Source organism: Trachinotus anak, unplaced genomic scaffold (genome assembly GCF_046630095.1).
Source record: "Trachinotus anak isolate AG129_WGS33_773 ecotype Australia unplaced genomic scaffold, CSIRO_AGI_Tana_v1 ptg000021l, whole genome shotgun sequence".
NCBI classification, from domain to species: Eukaryota; Metazoa; Chordata; class Actinopteri; order Carangiformes; family Carangidae; genus Trachinotus; species Trachinotus anak.
Window position 1 is genome coordinate 5,255,161 of NW_027273872.1, and position 16,227 is coordinate 5,271,387.

The following is a 16,227-nucleotide window of genomic DNA, read 5'->3' on the forward strand; positions in this document are numbered from 1 at the left end:
GCCAATGTTTTAGGTTATGTCAGAAGAATAGAAATTAGCAAATACAGTAAAATCTTTACTTGGTAAAATATAGTGGATTGAAAAACACCTAAAAGATTTGTGTCTAAATAAGTAAATTTAGATTTTTCGTATCTTGTGTTGCTGCTTTCTCAACCTTTTCAAAATCTTGATGTGAGGTCCCTGCTGAGCTGAGATCAGCAGTCCTCCCTCTTGTGCATAAAACCTGCTGCCCATGAATCTGTCTAATGTGACTCAGACTCAGCAGTAGAGGGCAGCTGGCAAATTCAAAAATCATTTTGGACTACAATGCAAATGACTATAATAAAATGACATCTCAAGTCTCTCCAATGGCATCGGGGAGTGAAAGGAGTGCTGTTTGTCTGCCAGACGTGGTGGCTAAATGTAAGCTAATCCAAACCTTTAAATGAGACGTGCTGGGCTAATATTTTAAGGCTTGGATTGCAGCACCAGGAAATACCTGAGAGAGGTACACCTTGAAGAAATCAAATTTAGCAATCCACAGGAATGGTTGGAAAACTCCAACCAGAGAACTCGGGCTTTCCGTAACCTCTCCCGCAAGTTCAGGTGCAGCGATTAAAGCCTCCTAACGTGTTAATGATGGGGGAATATTTCATTCTGAGTTTGTCAGTTTTATCCCCCATTAGCAGGCAGGAATGTCCTCTCCTCTTCTCCACTCGGAGATGATTGGGTAATGTCTTTGGCTATTTACACATTACAGACAGCACATCCATTTAGGAAACACAGGAGATAACGTTTGAGACATAATATGGGTGAATTAATACAAATCTGTGTATTCTGCTCTGTGCACTGTTTGATCTTTTCATAAACACAGAACACAACTTTCCAAAAGTGCTGAATTTTGAAAAACAGTAGCAAGAGTTTACATTTCTTTTGGCAGTTGTATAACTGATTTTTTGGGTTGTTTTTTTTTTGTTTTCCGTTTTTAGAAAAAAGAAAATCTTTGAAAACTACCATGAAGTATATTCTGGACATAAATATGTTTATGTATATGTATAAATATGTTAATAAACCAGTGAGCAGTGTTTTCATTTGCTTCTAGTGCAGTAACTACATTTGTTGTAAAGAAAAGAATACATTTCAATCAAGAGATGCACACAATCGTCCCTTATGTGTATTTAGTATAAAAAATAAAAAAAGTGAAACGTAAAATTTGAAATTATGACTATTGACCACAATTAAGAACCTAAAGTGATTTATACTTGCTTGAAACAATGAAAAAAAGGAAGCAATATATGGTATCTTTACATTCATCAGACAACTGTCTTTACATTGACAGGCAGCCAAGATATCCAGATTCCATTATACTGATATACACTTTACTCCAAAACAATATACAATATCTAGACTATCTCCATGAGAAACAGTACTGTGTCTGCAGCGGGTGTTGTTACAAATATGTCATGAAGAAGACTGATTTTATAGAAACTGTTCATGTTCTGTCCTGTTTTTCTGTCAGTGAGTAATACTGCTGTTATTTCAACAGTGGAAAAAAAAAAAAAGAAAAAAAAAAGAAGAAGAAAACCTTTCCTGCCGAATATTATGTATAAAAACAAAACCTTAAAAAAAGAGGGAGGGAAATTTCTCCTTTCATTCACAGAATGAATACTAAACAATAAAATTCACAATGAATGCTAGATGCTTCACAGTCATTTCTATCTCTACAAGCGTTCAGATTTACAAATCAGAAATAACACAAATGTGTAACGGGGATGTCTGTACAAGAGTCTGACTGACTGACAGCTAATTACAGTTCACCCTCTTTATCTCAAAGGCTCAGCTGCACATGAGGCCTTTGATTGGCCTGAAATACTCTGGTTAACTGGGCATTACTGAATAAACGGAGGAATGATGAAGTCTGATCCAAACCATATGGGCGTAGTGTGGTAGAAAGTATTCTAGGGGATTCCTACACAGATCCTCAGGTTTACACTCAACCATCAGAGGAGAGTGCATAATACTATCCAGAGCTTTTCAATATCTACAGTCAATGAAGCAGAAACAGCTTTACGTGCTAACTGACTGTAGAGGCTCTCTGACCTCAAACAGCAAAACTGACTTGTATATGGAGTGCAGAAAAAACACTGCTGGGGCAAATGGGTCCACTGCTGTCAGAGGTTTCAGCGTTTGGCTCTCTTGGAAGGGGGCTCCTCTGATTTCTGTCCTCCCCGCGTTCGCACTGCAGGAGGGCTGGCCTCCCGTTTACGGCCCCCCTTCGTCACTGCGGCCTGGCCCCTCGTTCCGCTGCAGGAGGGAAACAAGGAGCAAGTCAGCCCGTTTGTCTACAGTGTCATATTTAGTGCTGTAAGAGTCTGTCTTTGTTAATTCAGGAGTTATTCATGAAGAGTGTTGCAATAACCAATACATGCAGAAAGAGTGGAGGCTGGCTTGTCCACATAACCCCCGGAGAGAAAAAAGAACAGTGCAGGAGACAGATTTCAAAAACACCCATTTCAGATTTCAGGACTTTAACAAAGTTTGCTGAAATTTAATTTGAGTTCAGAAACAAAATAAGTGCAAATTTCTGATAAAATCTGCTCTGAAACTACAAGTGAGAAGAATTAAAATAAACAGAACGACCCAATAACACTGTCTTAGGAGAGACAGTGCAAATACATTTTCTCAAGGATGTATGTTTGTCAAAGAGATGGAGACATTCAGAGAGAAGGAGGCATTCTGGATTTAAATTGAGAGGGTTAAATAAGGAATTAGACTGAATCATATTCATTGTCCAACAACAGTTAAGGATTTAATGAGTGACTGGAGTGTTGAGGACGTGGAAATCAGTAAATTATCCAAAGATATTATGACAGTGAAGAATTGTGAGTTTGAAAAGTTGCAGAATGTGCTGCATTGCACCGAAAAATTGATTCAACCTTTTACCCACTGATGAGTTAAGATGAAAGACTCACAGTGTTTTTGGTTGGTTAAAATATTATGTTTTATATTTATGGCCTAGACATTAAACTGATGGATCAGTTGATTGAGAAAAAAATAATTTTGAAAATTGCTTTCCCATCAAAACTTCTAAATATTCCCTCGACATCACGAGTGAAATTATTTCCTGCTTTTTCTGTCTTATGTGATAGTAAAATGAATCCTTTTATGTATGACTCAGGTATTATCTCTCACATTTCAAAGACAAATGAAAAATATTTGTCAAAATAGTCAATAATAAAAATAAAAAAGATCAGCTCTCCTTGTACATGTCTTAAATACCTGTAAATATTAGATTTTGCAAACAGTATCATAAAAAAAAAATAATAATAATAATAAAAAATAACAATTTAAATGTTTTTATATTATTATATTTGGTGTCAGTGGCTTTGAAGAAGGCAAGATAGCTGAAAATTTGGTGTATTAAACATGGTGCACTGTGACTCATTGCAGTCGTAACCCTGCTCTGTATAAGTGTATGAGTTAACGCGCAGTGCATACAAACCATGGTGGGAAAAAAGAATGACTCACTACTTATTTTTAATGCAACAAATCATGGTAATTTATCATTACTTTAATTTAGCTTTACAGGGTATTTATGAACTTCTGGAAAACCTGGATTTGTAATGAAATTAGACACAAAAGCATCGTCTCCCTTATGAAATATTCTCAAAATAAAGATATTTTATACTATTAATCAAAATGACTCACAATTCTACTCATTTTTATAGACACTGACCATGAACCTGTAGTGTAATTCAAGATATTTAATATGCCTTCCTTTCCAACAGCTCAGGCCATACAAAATGATTTCTTATTTTCACTTTGGGCGCTAATGACTCCAAAACATTTTGAAATTCCGGGAAAACCTTTGGTAAAATCTCCTCTTTCAGAGAGCAACGACCCAGCAGGCAGATTTGGTTGGATTCCCCTTTAAACTCGTTCATTCTGCTCAACCTCAGTGAAACAAACTCACCGTGTGCCAGCTGTGGTCTCCTCTTTACCGCTCTGTCGACTTGCCCGGGTGGATGGTTTACTTGGCTTATTTCTGAGAAGCAATAAAAACAAATATGAAACAACAGTTGTTACTTTAGTACTAAATCTCCCCAGCTTTCATTTAATAGGATGAGACAGTGATGATGGCTTCTGGGTGCTTCAGAGTGTAAACACTCAGCACTAAATCAATCAGAGGCTCATTCATCACCACTGACTTTAGATGACGTCTGCTCAAAGGATGATAGAGTGTCTTGTGGTTCATTGCGCCGTATTTGATGAGTTAGATTTTACGACACAGTGAAAAATACAGAGTTGTTATCCTGTGCTTTCTGCAGGTGCGCTGGCAGTTTCTTGTGTTGCATTATATTTTTTCATTTCCTTGCCCTTAATGCAGAATTTTACTATAGATCCTGTAAACAGACAAAGAGCTCAGATAATGTTTAAAATGCATGACTGTGTAGAGGCCTGAAACAGGAGAGATGACACCTCCACCGGTACATTTCACTCACTGTCGTTGTTGTGATCATTGATCATTTGTGTCCATGAGCTGTTAAATTACCTTTCAGCCTCCAGACGAGAGGCTGACCGTGTGGTCGCTCTGGTTTTGGTTTCTCTTTCTTCCTCACCATCCTCCTCCTCCTCTTCATCGTTCTGCTCACTTTCTTTTTCTTCTGCCTTTTTGTCCTTTTTATCTGTGGGAAAGAGGATAAATGGTCACGGAAATCAGGGATTTGATTCTGTTCATGAATTTGTTTCCCCACAACAGTTACTGAAGGTATAAACATTTTTAAATGTGACAAACCACCTCTTTAAAATTTTACTTAAGCTGTAATATTATGAGCTGGACGTTTCCTTACCCGAATCCTCTGTGGCTGCTGCCGCCTTTGAGGGCCGTCCTCTCCGAGCATTTCTCTTTGGAGTCGTCTCTTGGTCCTCTTGCTGTTGCTCCTCCTCAGCCTGGTAAGATTACGAAACAGAGTTTTATTAAAACATTTAATTTACTAAATCAGAGTTCAGAACTTCTTTTACACCAGCATACCTCATCAAGTTTCTTCTCGCTGGAGCTCTCCTCTTTAAACTCCTCTTGTCCCTCTGACTGGCTCACTGACGGAGAAACACCTGCAGAAAGATAAAAGTACAGTGCAGAGACGATAATGATCATGGTAACACATTCTCCTCCTAACTCATTAAATGGTGTGATGTTTTGTCTCTACAACAAGTATGCAAGCCATAATTAAAAAGCCTCTGCTCTAATTTCACACTTAAATTGATCTTTTAATTTGAGTGTTTGTACGAGTGCTTTCTTACCGCTGTCTTTTTCAGGCTGTTGTTTGCTTTGCTCCTGCTCACTGTTGTCCTCCTCCTCCTCCTTATCAGCCTGAGTTTCCTGCAGGATAATATTTGACCACAAATCAGGACACAAAGATAGATAAAAGGTAACCACATCTTTCATAGAGAGCAGAAAGGAAGTGAATACAGATTGGGATGGAGGAAGTGCAAACCAGGTTTCAGAGAATATTTTAATCCATAAAAACAACAAATCTTACCTCCACAGATTCCTCCATTTCCTCTGACCTCTTTCTCTTCAATGCCGGTTCACCTGGAATGGAAATATGATTGATCAAAACTGAAAAAAAAATTATTCATACCACTTGACATGTCGCTAACAGCAGAGTAAAACTAACTCACAACATTATGCTGTGAAAGGCACAAATTAGCTGTTGAATTTTGGCTCACTTATTCTTTAAGTTGGTTAGTTTGTGCTCTGGCAGAAATGTTGCACCACCGAGCATGTGTTCTCAGTCGAGACATAAAATGAAAGAGAGAAAGTGCATAAATGTGATTTGAATTTAAAAAAAAAAAACATACATATGTCAGTGGTCTCTTTGGAGTCCACGTTCCCTGCACCTTCAGAGTCCTCTGGATCAGCAGTCGGCAGATGCACCTGACTTTGCTGTGGTGCATTTTCGTCATCAATTTTCTAAGAATTGGAAAAATGAGAAACACAAAATAGATGCACTCAGTGTTTTTGTGCTCCACAAAATATCATTCTTTGTTGTCAGCTGACAGGGTTCAATCATCATGTATAGAAGCACTGTCTTCATAATAATACACCTGGAACTGTTACATATTAAATACATGGTGCACTGTACTAAACATACCTCCTCTGTCTCTGCTGGTTTCCCTGATGAGGTTTCATCAGCACACTCATCGTCTTTATTCTCATCTTCCTTCTGATTATCTGAGGCTGAAAACAAAATATCAACTTTAGACTTGCAGACTTGACACATGAAGTGCAAGTCCTGAAAGTCCACAAATCCCTTGTAGCACTTCAATCTGCTCAACAATGTGTTCACTGTAATGTACAATAAAATTTGTTCATCTTATTTAACATATTTATCATTTAACATAAAAGTGCAGCCACTTGATCACAGCCAAATTTTTGATGAATCTGTTGTATTCTTAAACATTCATACAGTTTATACAAGTAATTTTCATTTTAGCATTTAGTTTCATTTGGTACATCTTTCAGATATTAACAGAATTTGACAGAATTTAAGTATTTGGCTGATGTACAACATAATAAAAACTGTGACTGTGGCAATAACTGAGTAAAATGTGTCATAAAGAACTATCACCCATTTCTACATGAGGGAATTCACAACATTTTCACAAATTAAAGTTGATAATCAAAATAAATACTTTTTCACACCTTAACAACACAACAAAGATATTGGTAATTTAAAGTGACCGGTTTACCAGCTGTGGCTTCTTTGGGTGCAGCTCCTGAACGTCTTCCCCTGCGGCTCGGAGTCTCCTCAGACTTCTCAGGTTCTTTAGGCTGGTCTTTCTCTGCCTCCTCGGTTGACCTGGATGAACGTCCCCTGCGAGGTGTTCTGACTTCTACAACTTTCTCCTGCTCTGTTTCCTGAAGTTCATGAGGGAGCAACATGGATTTATTTATGTATTTTATCAGGTTTCAAAAAGCCAAAGCAGGAACACACAAAGCACCAGTTTTACATCACATTGTTTATCTGACATGATAAAGATTGAATTTACCTGATCAGACAGCTGCTCCTTTCCTTCCTTTTCATCCCTCTCATCACCTGATCAGTTACAAAAATGGTGGAATCAGTTCATAAAGAGTCAATATGTTGTTTACCAGCTGGATTATAAAATTAAAAAGGTCACTATTTTGTAATCTTATAATTTAATGACCATTTTAAATTTTCTTATTGTGGGTGTCACAACCCTGGACAAAACAAATTCTTATTATCTTTGAATCTCAGCTACTATACCAGATTCTTTCACTGCTGCAACTTTCTGACACGACAGTTTCCGTTTACGTCTTCCTCTTCCCTCTGTCTTCTGCTCCTGCAAAACAAAAAAGTATTAGTACACAAGGTACTCTATCAACACCTATATTTATTACATATGTAAGAGCTGAGTTTCAAAGAAACTGTACGAAAAAAAAGTTACCTTTTCTGACAGATCTGATTCCTTCTCATCTTCCTGGCTGTCTGTGCTGGAGACATTACCTGAAAAATACAAACAAACAGCAATGACTGCAATGAAACCACTGTTTCTAGAGGAGGGATAAAGAGAGCACATAGCATGAGAGTCAGTGTTCAGTTGCCGTTTCAGCTTCCTGAAAGGGCAGCATGCTCTTTATAACACATGCGTCGAGAAAAAGCGACAAAAAAAAAAAAAAATACTGCAAAAGATTACAATACACACACACACACACACACACACACACACACACACACACACACACACACACACACACACACCATTTTATCCTCACATACAAAATTCCATCCTCCTCAGACAGTGTAAACTATTTCAAACAGTAAATATCTAATTTTATAACATTAGTAATCAAATATGGATCAGAAAGCATTCACTCTCCAAAGACTCTAAGACAGAGAAATGAGAAATGTAGTTGCGACAGCTGAGAAAAATCAATAGAGGTGGATTATTTAAAAAAAAAAAAAAAAAAAAAAAGTCACATGACTCACTGATTTGTTTGACTAGTATGGACTGACACTCAGGTTCACCTCCTGTGACCTCCTCCATCTTCTCTGGGACATTGATTTCCATCTAAACAAAATTTACAAGATCCACAAATCAACAAAGGAAAAGATATTGAATAAACTACCAGGAGAGTGAGACTAGATAAAATAGTTAGAACAGTGATGTGCGTTAGTGAGTGTGAATAAAGGTTGAACACTTACAGTTTGTGGATCACTCGTCTCTGCTGCAACATTTTCTTCCTCCTGTGTTTTACTCTCAGCCTCACCTAGTGGTGAAAAGAAGTAGGGTTAAAATATTGCCTAAGCTATAGCTTTTCTTACATTCACTTAAAATATTCACTGGATACAATGACATTGTTTATACAGATTTTAATGTCTGTGTTTGTAATGAGAAAAGATTTACTGTTATCTGTGTCCATCGTGGCCTGGTTCTCCTCAGTTACGACCTCCTCTGCCTGTTGATGAAGAGAAATGACTTTAAATTTTTGTCTCATTTGAATATTTAAGAAGACAAACAATTAAAATAAGTGCACCATGAACGGTCCCTCACCTTGGGGCTTGTCTTTGTGTCTGCAACATCTGGCTCACTTTGATCTAAAGTAACGATAGCGTATTAAATTAATAGTCAGCCAAACAACAACTTATCTTATTCTTCTCAACAAGTTTTCAAGCACTCACCTTGATTACTGGACATTTTGGAGTCTTGTTCAGGGGCATCTGAAACAGCAGCCACTGTCTTTTCCTCTGTGCTTCCTCTGACCTCTTCTGCTTCATCCACAACAGCATCAACAGCTGTAATATAAGAGAAAGTAAAGAAGTGGAAGAGCACTGTCAGGTTGATGCACACACAGTGCCTGGTCAAGACAAATGTCTTTCATCAAACCATTGGAAATCACAAAAAATAATACTCGCAAAGATCAAAATACAAGAATTCAAGATTCAAATTTAAGCTAAAAGAAGAGACAAGAAAGTTTACCTTCTTTGTCAGCTGCAGGTGATGCAATTTTCTCATCTGGCTGTGTTTCAGGGGTCATTTCTGCCTTGTTGGCTTCATCCTCATTCAAAGAAGCCTGACGTTCATTTGAGGTAGTGTCATCCTCCTATGTGAAAGACAAAATGTGCCAATTTTTTGTTTATTAAAATCTTTTTTGATCAACAAGTTTACTTGGTCCAGTAGTTCAATAGTTCATCATTTCCTATACAGGTTGAAAGGTATTTTTATTTCACACGTGAAATGTTTTTTTTTTTTTTACCTGTGGAGCAAGTATCTCAGAAGCTTCAGTCTTTGAGGCGTCCATTTCTCTCTCTGCGTTTTCTGGCTCATCTATAAAGACATAAAAATTGAGCTTTTTAATGATGGAAAGATTCTGACATACCCAGAGAGCCAATTATCAGCATTTTGGCATTTTCTCAATGTACCTGCAGTGTTTGGGTTTTCATCAACAAGCCCAGCAGTTTGTTGAGATGGAGCTGGTGGCAGCTCAGTGGCTGTGAACTCAGCTTCAGCAGCTGTTTGCTCATCCACAGAAGGATGCTGTTCTTCCTCTTCAGCTGCAGTTGTTTCCATCGGTTGTGGAGCCGGCGGATTCACCTTTGGTTCTTCGCTTGTATCTTGACTAATTAAGCTGGAGGATACTGTGCTGTCAGGATCCATAGAGAGCAGAGTCAGAGCGGCCTCTTTCATTTTCATGTCAGCATCCTGAAGCGCCATCTCAGCAGTCACCTCCTCTCGAATGCTCTCAGGTGGAAGTCTCGCCTCCGCTGAGGTACAAACGTCCATAAGAGTCAGAAGAGCGTCGGCCTCAGCCGGCACAGCAGGCATCTCACTGAGTCGTGACTCTGTTTCCCCTTCGGGTGGCTCAGGGGTGATGTCGCTTAAAGCATCGCAGGTGTCGTCTGAGAACGAGGTGGTGACAGTGGTGGTGACCAGATCTGAGTCTGTGCTCGTGTCTTGGAGAAGAGATGGTTTCTTAGATAGCTCTTCAGTCTCAGGACTCACTGAGAAAACAGAAGACTTGGAAGATTTATCTGACTTTTCCAGTTTGTCTTCTCTGGGTGCTTTCCTCTCTTCTTGGCTGTCGTCTTTCTTCTCTGGGACTTTATCTTTCTTCTCTAGTTTTTTCTTTGCGCTCTTAATTTCTGACCTCTCATGCGAAGGTTCTTCAGGGACTTTCCGCTGTTCCTTTGTATTTCCCTCTTTTTTCCTCTCCTTTGTTGCCTCAGGTTTGCTGACAGATGCTCCTCCTGCACTTTTGACTTCTGAACTCTGAACTTTCTTATCGGTCTTTGATAACAATGGAGTCTTTGCTTCCTCTTTGGATTTTGATTTTGGTTTTTCAATGATTCTTCCTTTTTCTGCTGTCTTGACTCTTTTTGGATCTTTGTCCACTTCAGAGCTGGACTTGTTTGATTTCTGGCTGTCTTGATCTGGTTTGGTCTTCTCCTTCTCACCATCTTTACTATCTGTTGTAGATTTGGGTTTTTCCCCTTGTCTGTCCTCAGAGTAGCTCTTTGACCTTTTCAAGACTTCCTTGGGGTTTTTATCTTTCTTCTTGCTGCTGTCTGGCCCAGGCTCCATGTCAGAACGATCCTCAGAGGAACCAGCAGAGTCTGGACGGAGCAGCTGCTTGAAATCACTTTTCACTGAGGTTTTGTCTCCTTTCACCTTTTCCTTTTCTTTGCTCTTATCTTTATCTTTGTCCTTTTCTCTAATTTTGTCCTTTTGTTTCTCTTTGTCTTTCTCTGCTTTGAAAGCCTCCGTGGATGGAGCCTTCACTTTCTTAGCATCTTTAGGACCCTCATCAGCAACACCTTCAGATACAGACGCCTTTCCTTCTCTTGCATTTCCTGTCATTTTCTTCTCACTTTTAATCTTAGGCTTCTTCTCACCTTTCTCTTCAGATGACACTTTAACACCTTCCTTGTGTTGAGATTCATCTGCCTGATGTTCAGATTTCTTCTCCTGCTTTTGTTTGAGTTTGACGCGTTCATCTGACAGGCTGCGTTCTTTCTCTTTGCGCTCTTTAGAGTGAAGTTCTTTACGGGACAGACGATCAAATTTTCCAACTGAACGTTGTTTAAGAGCCTCTTGGGAACCTTGCTCCAGCTCCAGGATGAAGGAGTGTGTCCGGCCTTTGTCAGACAGCTTTTTGTTTTCACTGGAATCCTCTGACACGCTGCCGCTCATCCTTCTGTGCCTCTCGTCTGATGATGTCGATTCTGACAGATTTCTTATCAATTTCGGTTGTGGGGTCTTTGAGGTGGCAGATTTCACTTCCTAATTGTAAAACAATGAAACACAGTGTTGCTGGTTACACATCACCAATCCAAGAACAAACATGTTATCTATGGTGAAATCTGCTTTAACATACCACTTTCTTGGATCCCTCTCCTCCCGTGTCTCCTTTCCTCCTGCTTGCAACATCTCCCTCTTTCCTGAAACATGAAAGTGATGCATGTATTTACGGAGTGGACACTGCAAAACTATCTAAACACTGTGATTGCGTCGAGCAGCAGCTATATTATTTTGTGTCTGAGCTTTTGATGACATACCTTGAGTCTAGTTTCCTCTTCCTGTTGAGAGCCATTTTTTTCTCCAGAACTTTCCTTTCTTTGCGAGCCTCTTTGGCTCTGGGGCGCTCCAGCTCTCCACTCTTTTGTTTTTTGTGATCTGTGTAGGAAATTAAACCTGGTGAATGATGTTACAGTGAAGAGGTCACAAAGCTATTCTGAAGATATGTTAGATTTTTAAGATAGAGACGATGGGAACACACAGCATGACTAAACAAGCTGAACATCACACAGGGTAATTCAAGGATAAGGATTTAGACACAAAGAAGTTAGAAACAACATGCAAATCAAAAATCTTGTGGAAACGCCAGCTATTACACAATTACAACATGAAATGAAAACAGCTGAAACAAATTGCTAACAATCTTCTCCCCCTCTTACAAAACCTAAACTGGTCTAATCTTCTGGTCTGGTCTAAGCAACATTTCTGGTTGTTGTGTCCAGCAATTAAGACCAGATGATATACAAATGTGAAGGTACTTGACAGCAGACAATAAACACGTGAGAGAAAGAAATACCTTGTTCTTCAGCCTGCACTGCTTTCTGTTTGCGCTTTTCTTCCATTCGTTCTCTGTTCTGTTGTCGCTTGAGCAGCCTTTCCTCTTTGTCCTTTGCCTATGTGATCACGGTTGAGGACGGGGAGGCACAGCAATGACGGAAGCCAAGAATGAATTAATGATAAACGACCATAAAAATCTGCATTGTTTTCAAGTTCGTGATTAATTAATTTAGCAAGTAAAGCTTTTGATTTAGCTATAAATAGATTTCTAATGCTGTACCCTTAATGCTGAAATTAAACAACTTACCGCAGATCTCCGACGTTCCTCCACAGTGATTTCATCATCTGAGTCACTATAGTAACGGGAGTAGAGGAAGGGCTTGTGAACATAGGCCTTGCGACGAGGCTTACGCTCTTCTTCTCCTGCATCTCCAGTGGCATGTTTCTTTTCTGCTCCCTCACCTTGTAGTGAAAGAAAACACATAAAAACATAGTTTTACAACTCTAAATTAAAAATGTGTAGAAGAACATCTGTGACATCTGTAATAGTGACCATATTTAACACTTTATGATACAGTTTCTTTTCATAATTAGTTTGAAAACTCAAGACAGAAGTAAAATGTTAAGACCATCAGATGGAAGTTCCCCTTCTTCAGAAGAGTCAGACGGCAGCTCCTCATTTTCACTTTCCTCCTCAAATGACGATAGGTCGCTGGTGTGGACAGAGCTTACTGTGATGTCGCTCAGGCCTTCCAGGTCAGAGTCCTCCAAAGAGTATTCTGCAGTGCAAAGACATGCCAGTCTATAAACCCTTTATTCTTTCAATCTATTTAAAATTCACTGTTAAAACATTTACAAGCATGAGTCAGCAATGTACTAAAAAAATTTATTTGCCCAATCAACACCTCCAAAACCCAAAGGTTTTTAATTTACAATGATGTAAATTAAAGAAAAGAAGCTGTTCCTCACATTTAAAAAGCTAGAACCAGCTAGAAATGGATTTACAATTGGTGATGGATCAACAAATCAATCAACATCATTTAATCACTATAATTATTTTTTATATGTTCATGGCTGAAAGCAAGATGCCCTTGACTCAAATATGTGGTTTTATCAAGAATACTTTCATTGGTCTAAAATTAAAATCACAGAGAGGATGCAGCCACTCACCTTCCTTTATCCTCTCTCTGGCTTTCTGCTTGGCCTGACTTGTAGATTTCAATAGCTCATCGTCCTGCTTCTCTTCTGTAGGTTTTCCAGTGGTTCGGCTGGCAGCATTGTCTTTCTCCTCCTCTGTCTGCTCCTTAGCTCCTGAGTCCTCATCCTCCATCTTCACCTCTTCCATTAATCCCTCTTTTCCCAGATCCATCTGTTCCTGAGTATCCTCTGTCTTCACTTCTAGCACCTGGATCTCTGATGCCACTTTTGTTTCGTCTGCCTCTTCAAGCATCCTCCCTTCATGGTGGCAATCTCCTTCCTCCACGACACTCATATCCTGCTCGCTCTCCTCCACCAGCTGCATGGGCTCATCTGAAGCCTGGCCTTTTCGTCCTTTCTCTGTTCCCGAGCTGGCCCTGACGCTAGCCTCCTGATTGAGAGAACTTATTGTCTCCAGGATGGACATGGCGTCGCTGGCTGCAGTAGTGGTCGGAGCAGACGACGAGGCTGTAAACATATGAACATGTAATAACAGGTGTTAAGCATGTGAATGTAAGTCAAACATTGTTAATTTAACAGATCCTCACTGTTGTGTTTTAAATCTCATTTCATAAGTGCGTAAAGACTGAATCTCCACTCTACTATGAGAGGCAGCCTCCATGTGATGCACATTATTACATATATCATAAAGAAAAGTCTAAGGAGATTAAATTTTACTAGAAGTTGGAGTCAAAGTGAGAAATTCGAACAAGAAGATGGCTTTTCTCTGCAATTTCATTTCATTGTGGTATGTGCAAGGAGGGCAAAGAACTCCTCTTCACTAGTCAAGATCTGAGTGACAAAAAGCAAACAGTCAAACATAATAAAGACGCGATAAGAATGTAATGTACCCTGCTCAGGAATGCTGCTGTCTGGTTTGGTCTCTGATAAAGGCAGTGGGGCCAGCGGCTCCTCAGAGCAGCTGCCCGGCGACAGAAATTCACGGACCACCCTCTCCACCTGCGGCCTGAAGATGTGATTGATTTTGGGATCCACCACTTGGGCCACTATCCTGTCCACTCCCTGCTCCAGCATCCCAGATCTAAGAGGAACAGCTTGATTTAACTCTTGGTAACTTGCACAATTATCTCTGTATAAAACATTACAAAGTAAGAGAATACAACACTTGAAATACAGCACCTGACAAAGTAAAACATATTTTCTACTGTACCATTGAACTTTATTTGTTCCCAGTGGGGCAGTTGGGTATGATGAGCAACAAAAGATGGAAAAGAGATATTTCTCCATTCTCACTTACTGCAGCACAAGCTGTCTGATGTTGTTCCTCAGCTGGTTCTTGTTCAAATGTGGGCTCCATGTGTGATTAGAGAGGTGATTAGAGACAAAGTTGTCCACTCTTTGTTTCAGGTTCAAGTAAGCTGGCTGCAAGAGAAAATGCAAGAAGATTATCATATTACAAAACCAGTTGTTGGATGTTGTTACTTGAAAATGCCATAACTGTTAAATTGTAGAAAAAATTTATCAGATCAATTAATTGACTAACTCGTTTCAGCACGAAGCAAGTGTTTGTTTTTACTGCGAATTTCATTTGATTGCAAGATGAAAATAAACTTGTGTTGACACTAGCATCAGATAAACAGTTCATAACTTATCCAAGTCATTCCTGTATGCTGACCAAGAATGGCTATCAAATGTCAAATGTGGAGGAATGGATGTGTTTACATTAGTTATGTAGCTTTAGTTAGCCGAGGCGGTACTCCATTATCAAGCTTCCCAAAGTAAGCTTTTTGATAAAGAAACATTACACACAGAAACATTACACAATGAACAATCTCTGATATTAGATTATAAAGATATTTTCAACCGTTACCTTTGTATCAACGTCTGCTAGGCAGTCCCTCCTGAACTGGTCGAAGAGCCCCTGTGTTTTTAAATGACTGACGATTATCGACACCAGCTGTGGGTCCCCCGGTGGTAAACCAGCCATGTCTCGACGTAGTTGGCTTATATTTTATTTGTCAAAAGTGATAATACTGATAATACATGGGGTAATATCCGACCTGCACACAGCATGGATGTATTAAAAGACCTGGATGCCGGATCTAAAAATGGCGCCCATTCAGTTCAATACAAGTTGCTCGTCTGGCGCATACGCTGAAAAAGTTTCTGGCTTCCGGGTTACTTCCGCGTTATGCGGCCCATAGAGACTGCGCAGTAGTGTCTCTCCCATCATGCCTTTGGGCGATGAGAACGAGCGAAAAACATCCTCGATCCGGCGCTGCGCGTTCACGAGCGCGTTCATTGTGTGCACATCCTCCTAAACTTTGATTTATCAGTCAAAAAACTGTTGCTGAGTGACTCTCAGGAAAATGGAGACAACAAACATTTACAAGGTCTTTCACCTGCATTTATTTAGGTTTGTTATTCTGAGTTTACTGTGTGAGCAATCACCACTGGAAGTGATCAAACACTCATCAACCTCATATCATTGTACAGGCTGTATATCTGAGATGAATTCAAGATGTTGCTGACTGAGAAGAAGAGTGCATTGAGGTGAGGGATCAAGGTGGAGCTGCAGAGGAGCAGACTCAGCTGATGGAGATTCACGCCCACAGATAAATTCTTTAAATCATATGTCTGGTAATTTCCATTGAGTTGTATTGATATAAGACACAGACAGGTAAAACAAGCTGCTGCCACTGCCCCAGACAAAGTGACGAGAGACGAGGAAGTGACGTCCTCACTGAGGAGATGAGACTGTCTCTCAGCATCTTATCACTTATTGTAATACATTTAAAAAATCTTTAAATCTCATCTCTGGTCATTTCCTTACAGGGAACAAGCTACAACCACTGCCCCAGTGACAGAAAAATGACAAGTGACAAGGAAGTGACGTCCTCACTGATGACCTGCCTCAATGAGAGGACTGAGTGCATTTTCATTTTGACCCCTAAAGAGCGCAGTGACATGTAAATGTAAATGCAGTGGCCT

The 16,227-nt window shown here is 39.6% G+C and overlaps 1 protein-coding gene across 1 annotated transcript; it reads right to left on the bottom strand.

Moving 5' to 3' along the window:
- Window positions 1-1,143: 1,143 nt before the first annotated feature.
- Window positions 1,144-15,696, bottom strand: bod1l1 (biorientation of chromosomes in cell division 1-like 1). The gene is made up of 30 exons (XM_071457752.1): window positions 15,107-15,696; window positions 14,534-14,658; window positions 14,127-14,317; window positions 13,249-13,743; window positions 12,708-12,857; window positions 12,386-12,540; window positions 12,098-12,194; window positions 11,562-11,679; window positions 11,381-11,444; window positions 9,429-11,286; window positions 9,263-9,333; window positions 8,986-9,109; window positions 8,688-8,801; window positions 8,560-8,603; window positions 8,413-8,464; window positions 8,211-8,275; window positions 7,995-8,076; window positions 7,453-7,511; window positions 7,272-7,347; window positions 7,033-7,079; window positions 6,733-6,901; window positions 6,135-6,220; window positions 5,842-5,953; window positions 5,520-5,572; window positions 5,281-5,359; window positions 5,012-5,091; window positions 4,830-4,929; window positions 4,532-4,664; window positions 3,953-4,024; window positions 1,144-2,283 (listed from the first exon to the last, which is right to left on the bottom strand). Exons 1-30 carry the CDS (start codon window positions 15,221-15,223, stop codon window positions 2,160-2,162), a joined length of 5,112 nt encoding a protein of 1,703 aa, XP_071313853.1. The 5' UTR covers window positions 15,224-15,696; the 3' UTR covers window positions 1,144-2,159.
- Window positions 15,697-16,227: the final 531 nt, after the last annotated feature.

Bases quoted from the DNA above. Each gene is read 5' to 3' on its own strand.
- bod1l1 (XM_071457752.1), bottom strand. From the start codon at position 15,223: ATGGCTGGTTTACCACCGGGGGACCCACAGCTGGTGTCGATAATCGTC. The intron at 8,276-8,412 runs GTAAATCTTTTC...TTTCACCACTAG, and splicing joins CACGATGGACACAGATAACA to GTGAGGCTGAGAGTAAAACA. The intron at 4,930-5,011 runs GTATGCTGGTGT...TAATCTTACCAG, and splicing joins GCGAGAAGAAACTTGATGAG to GCTGAGGAGGAGCAACAGCA.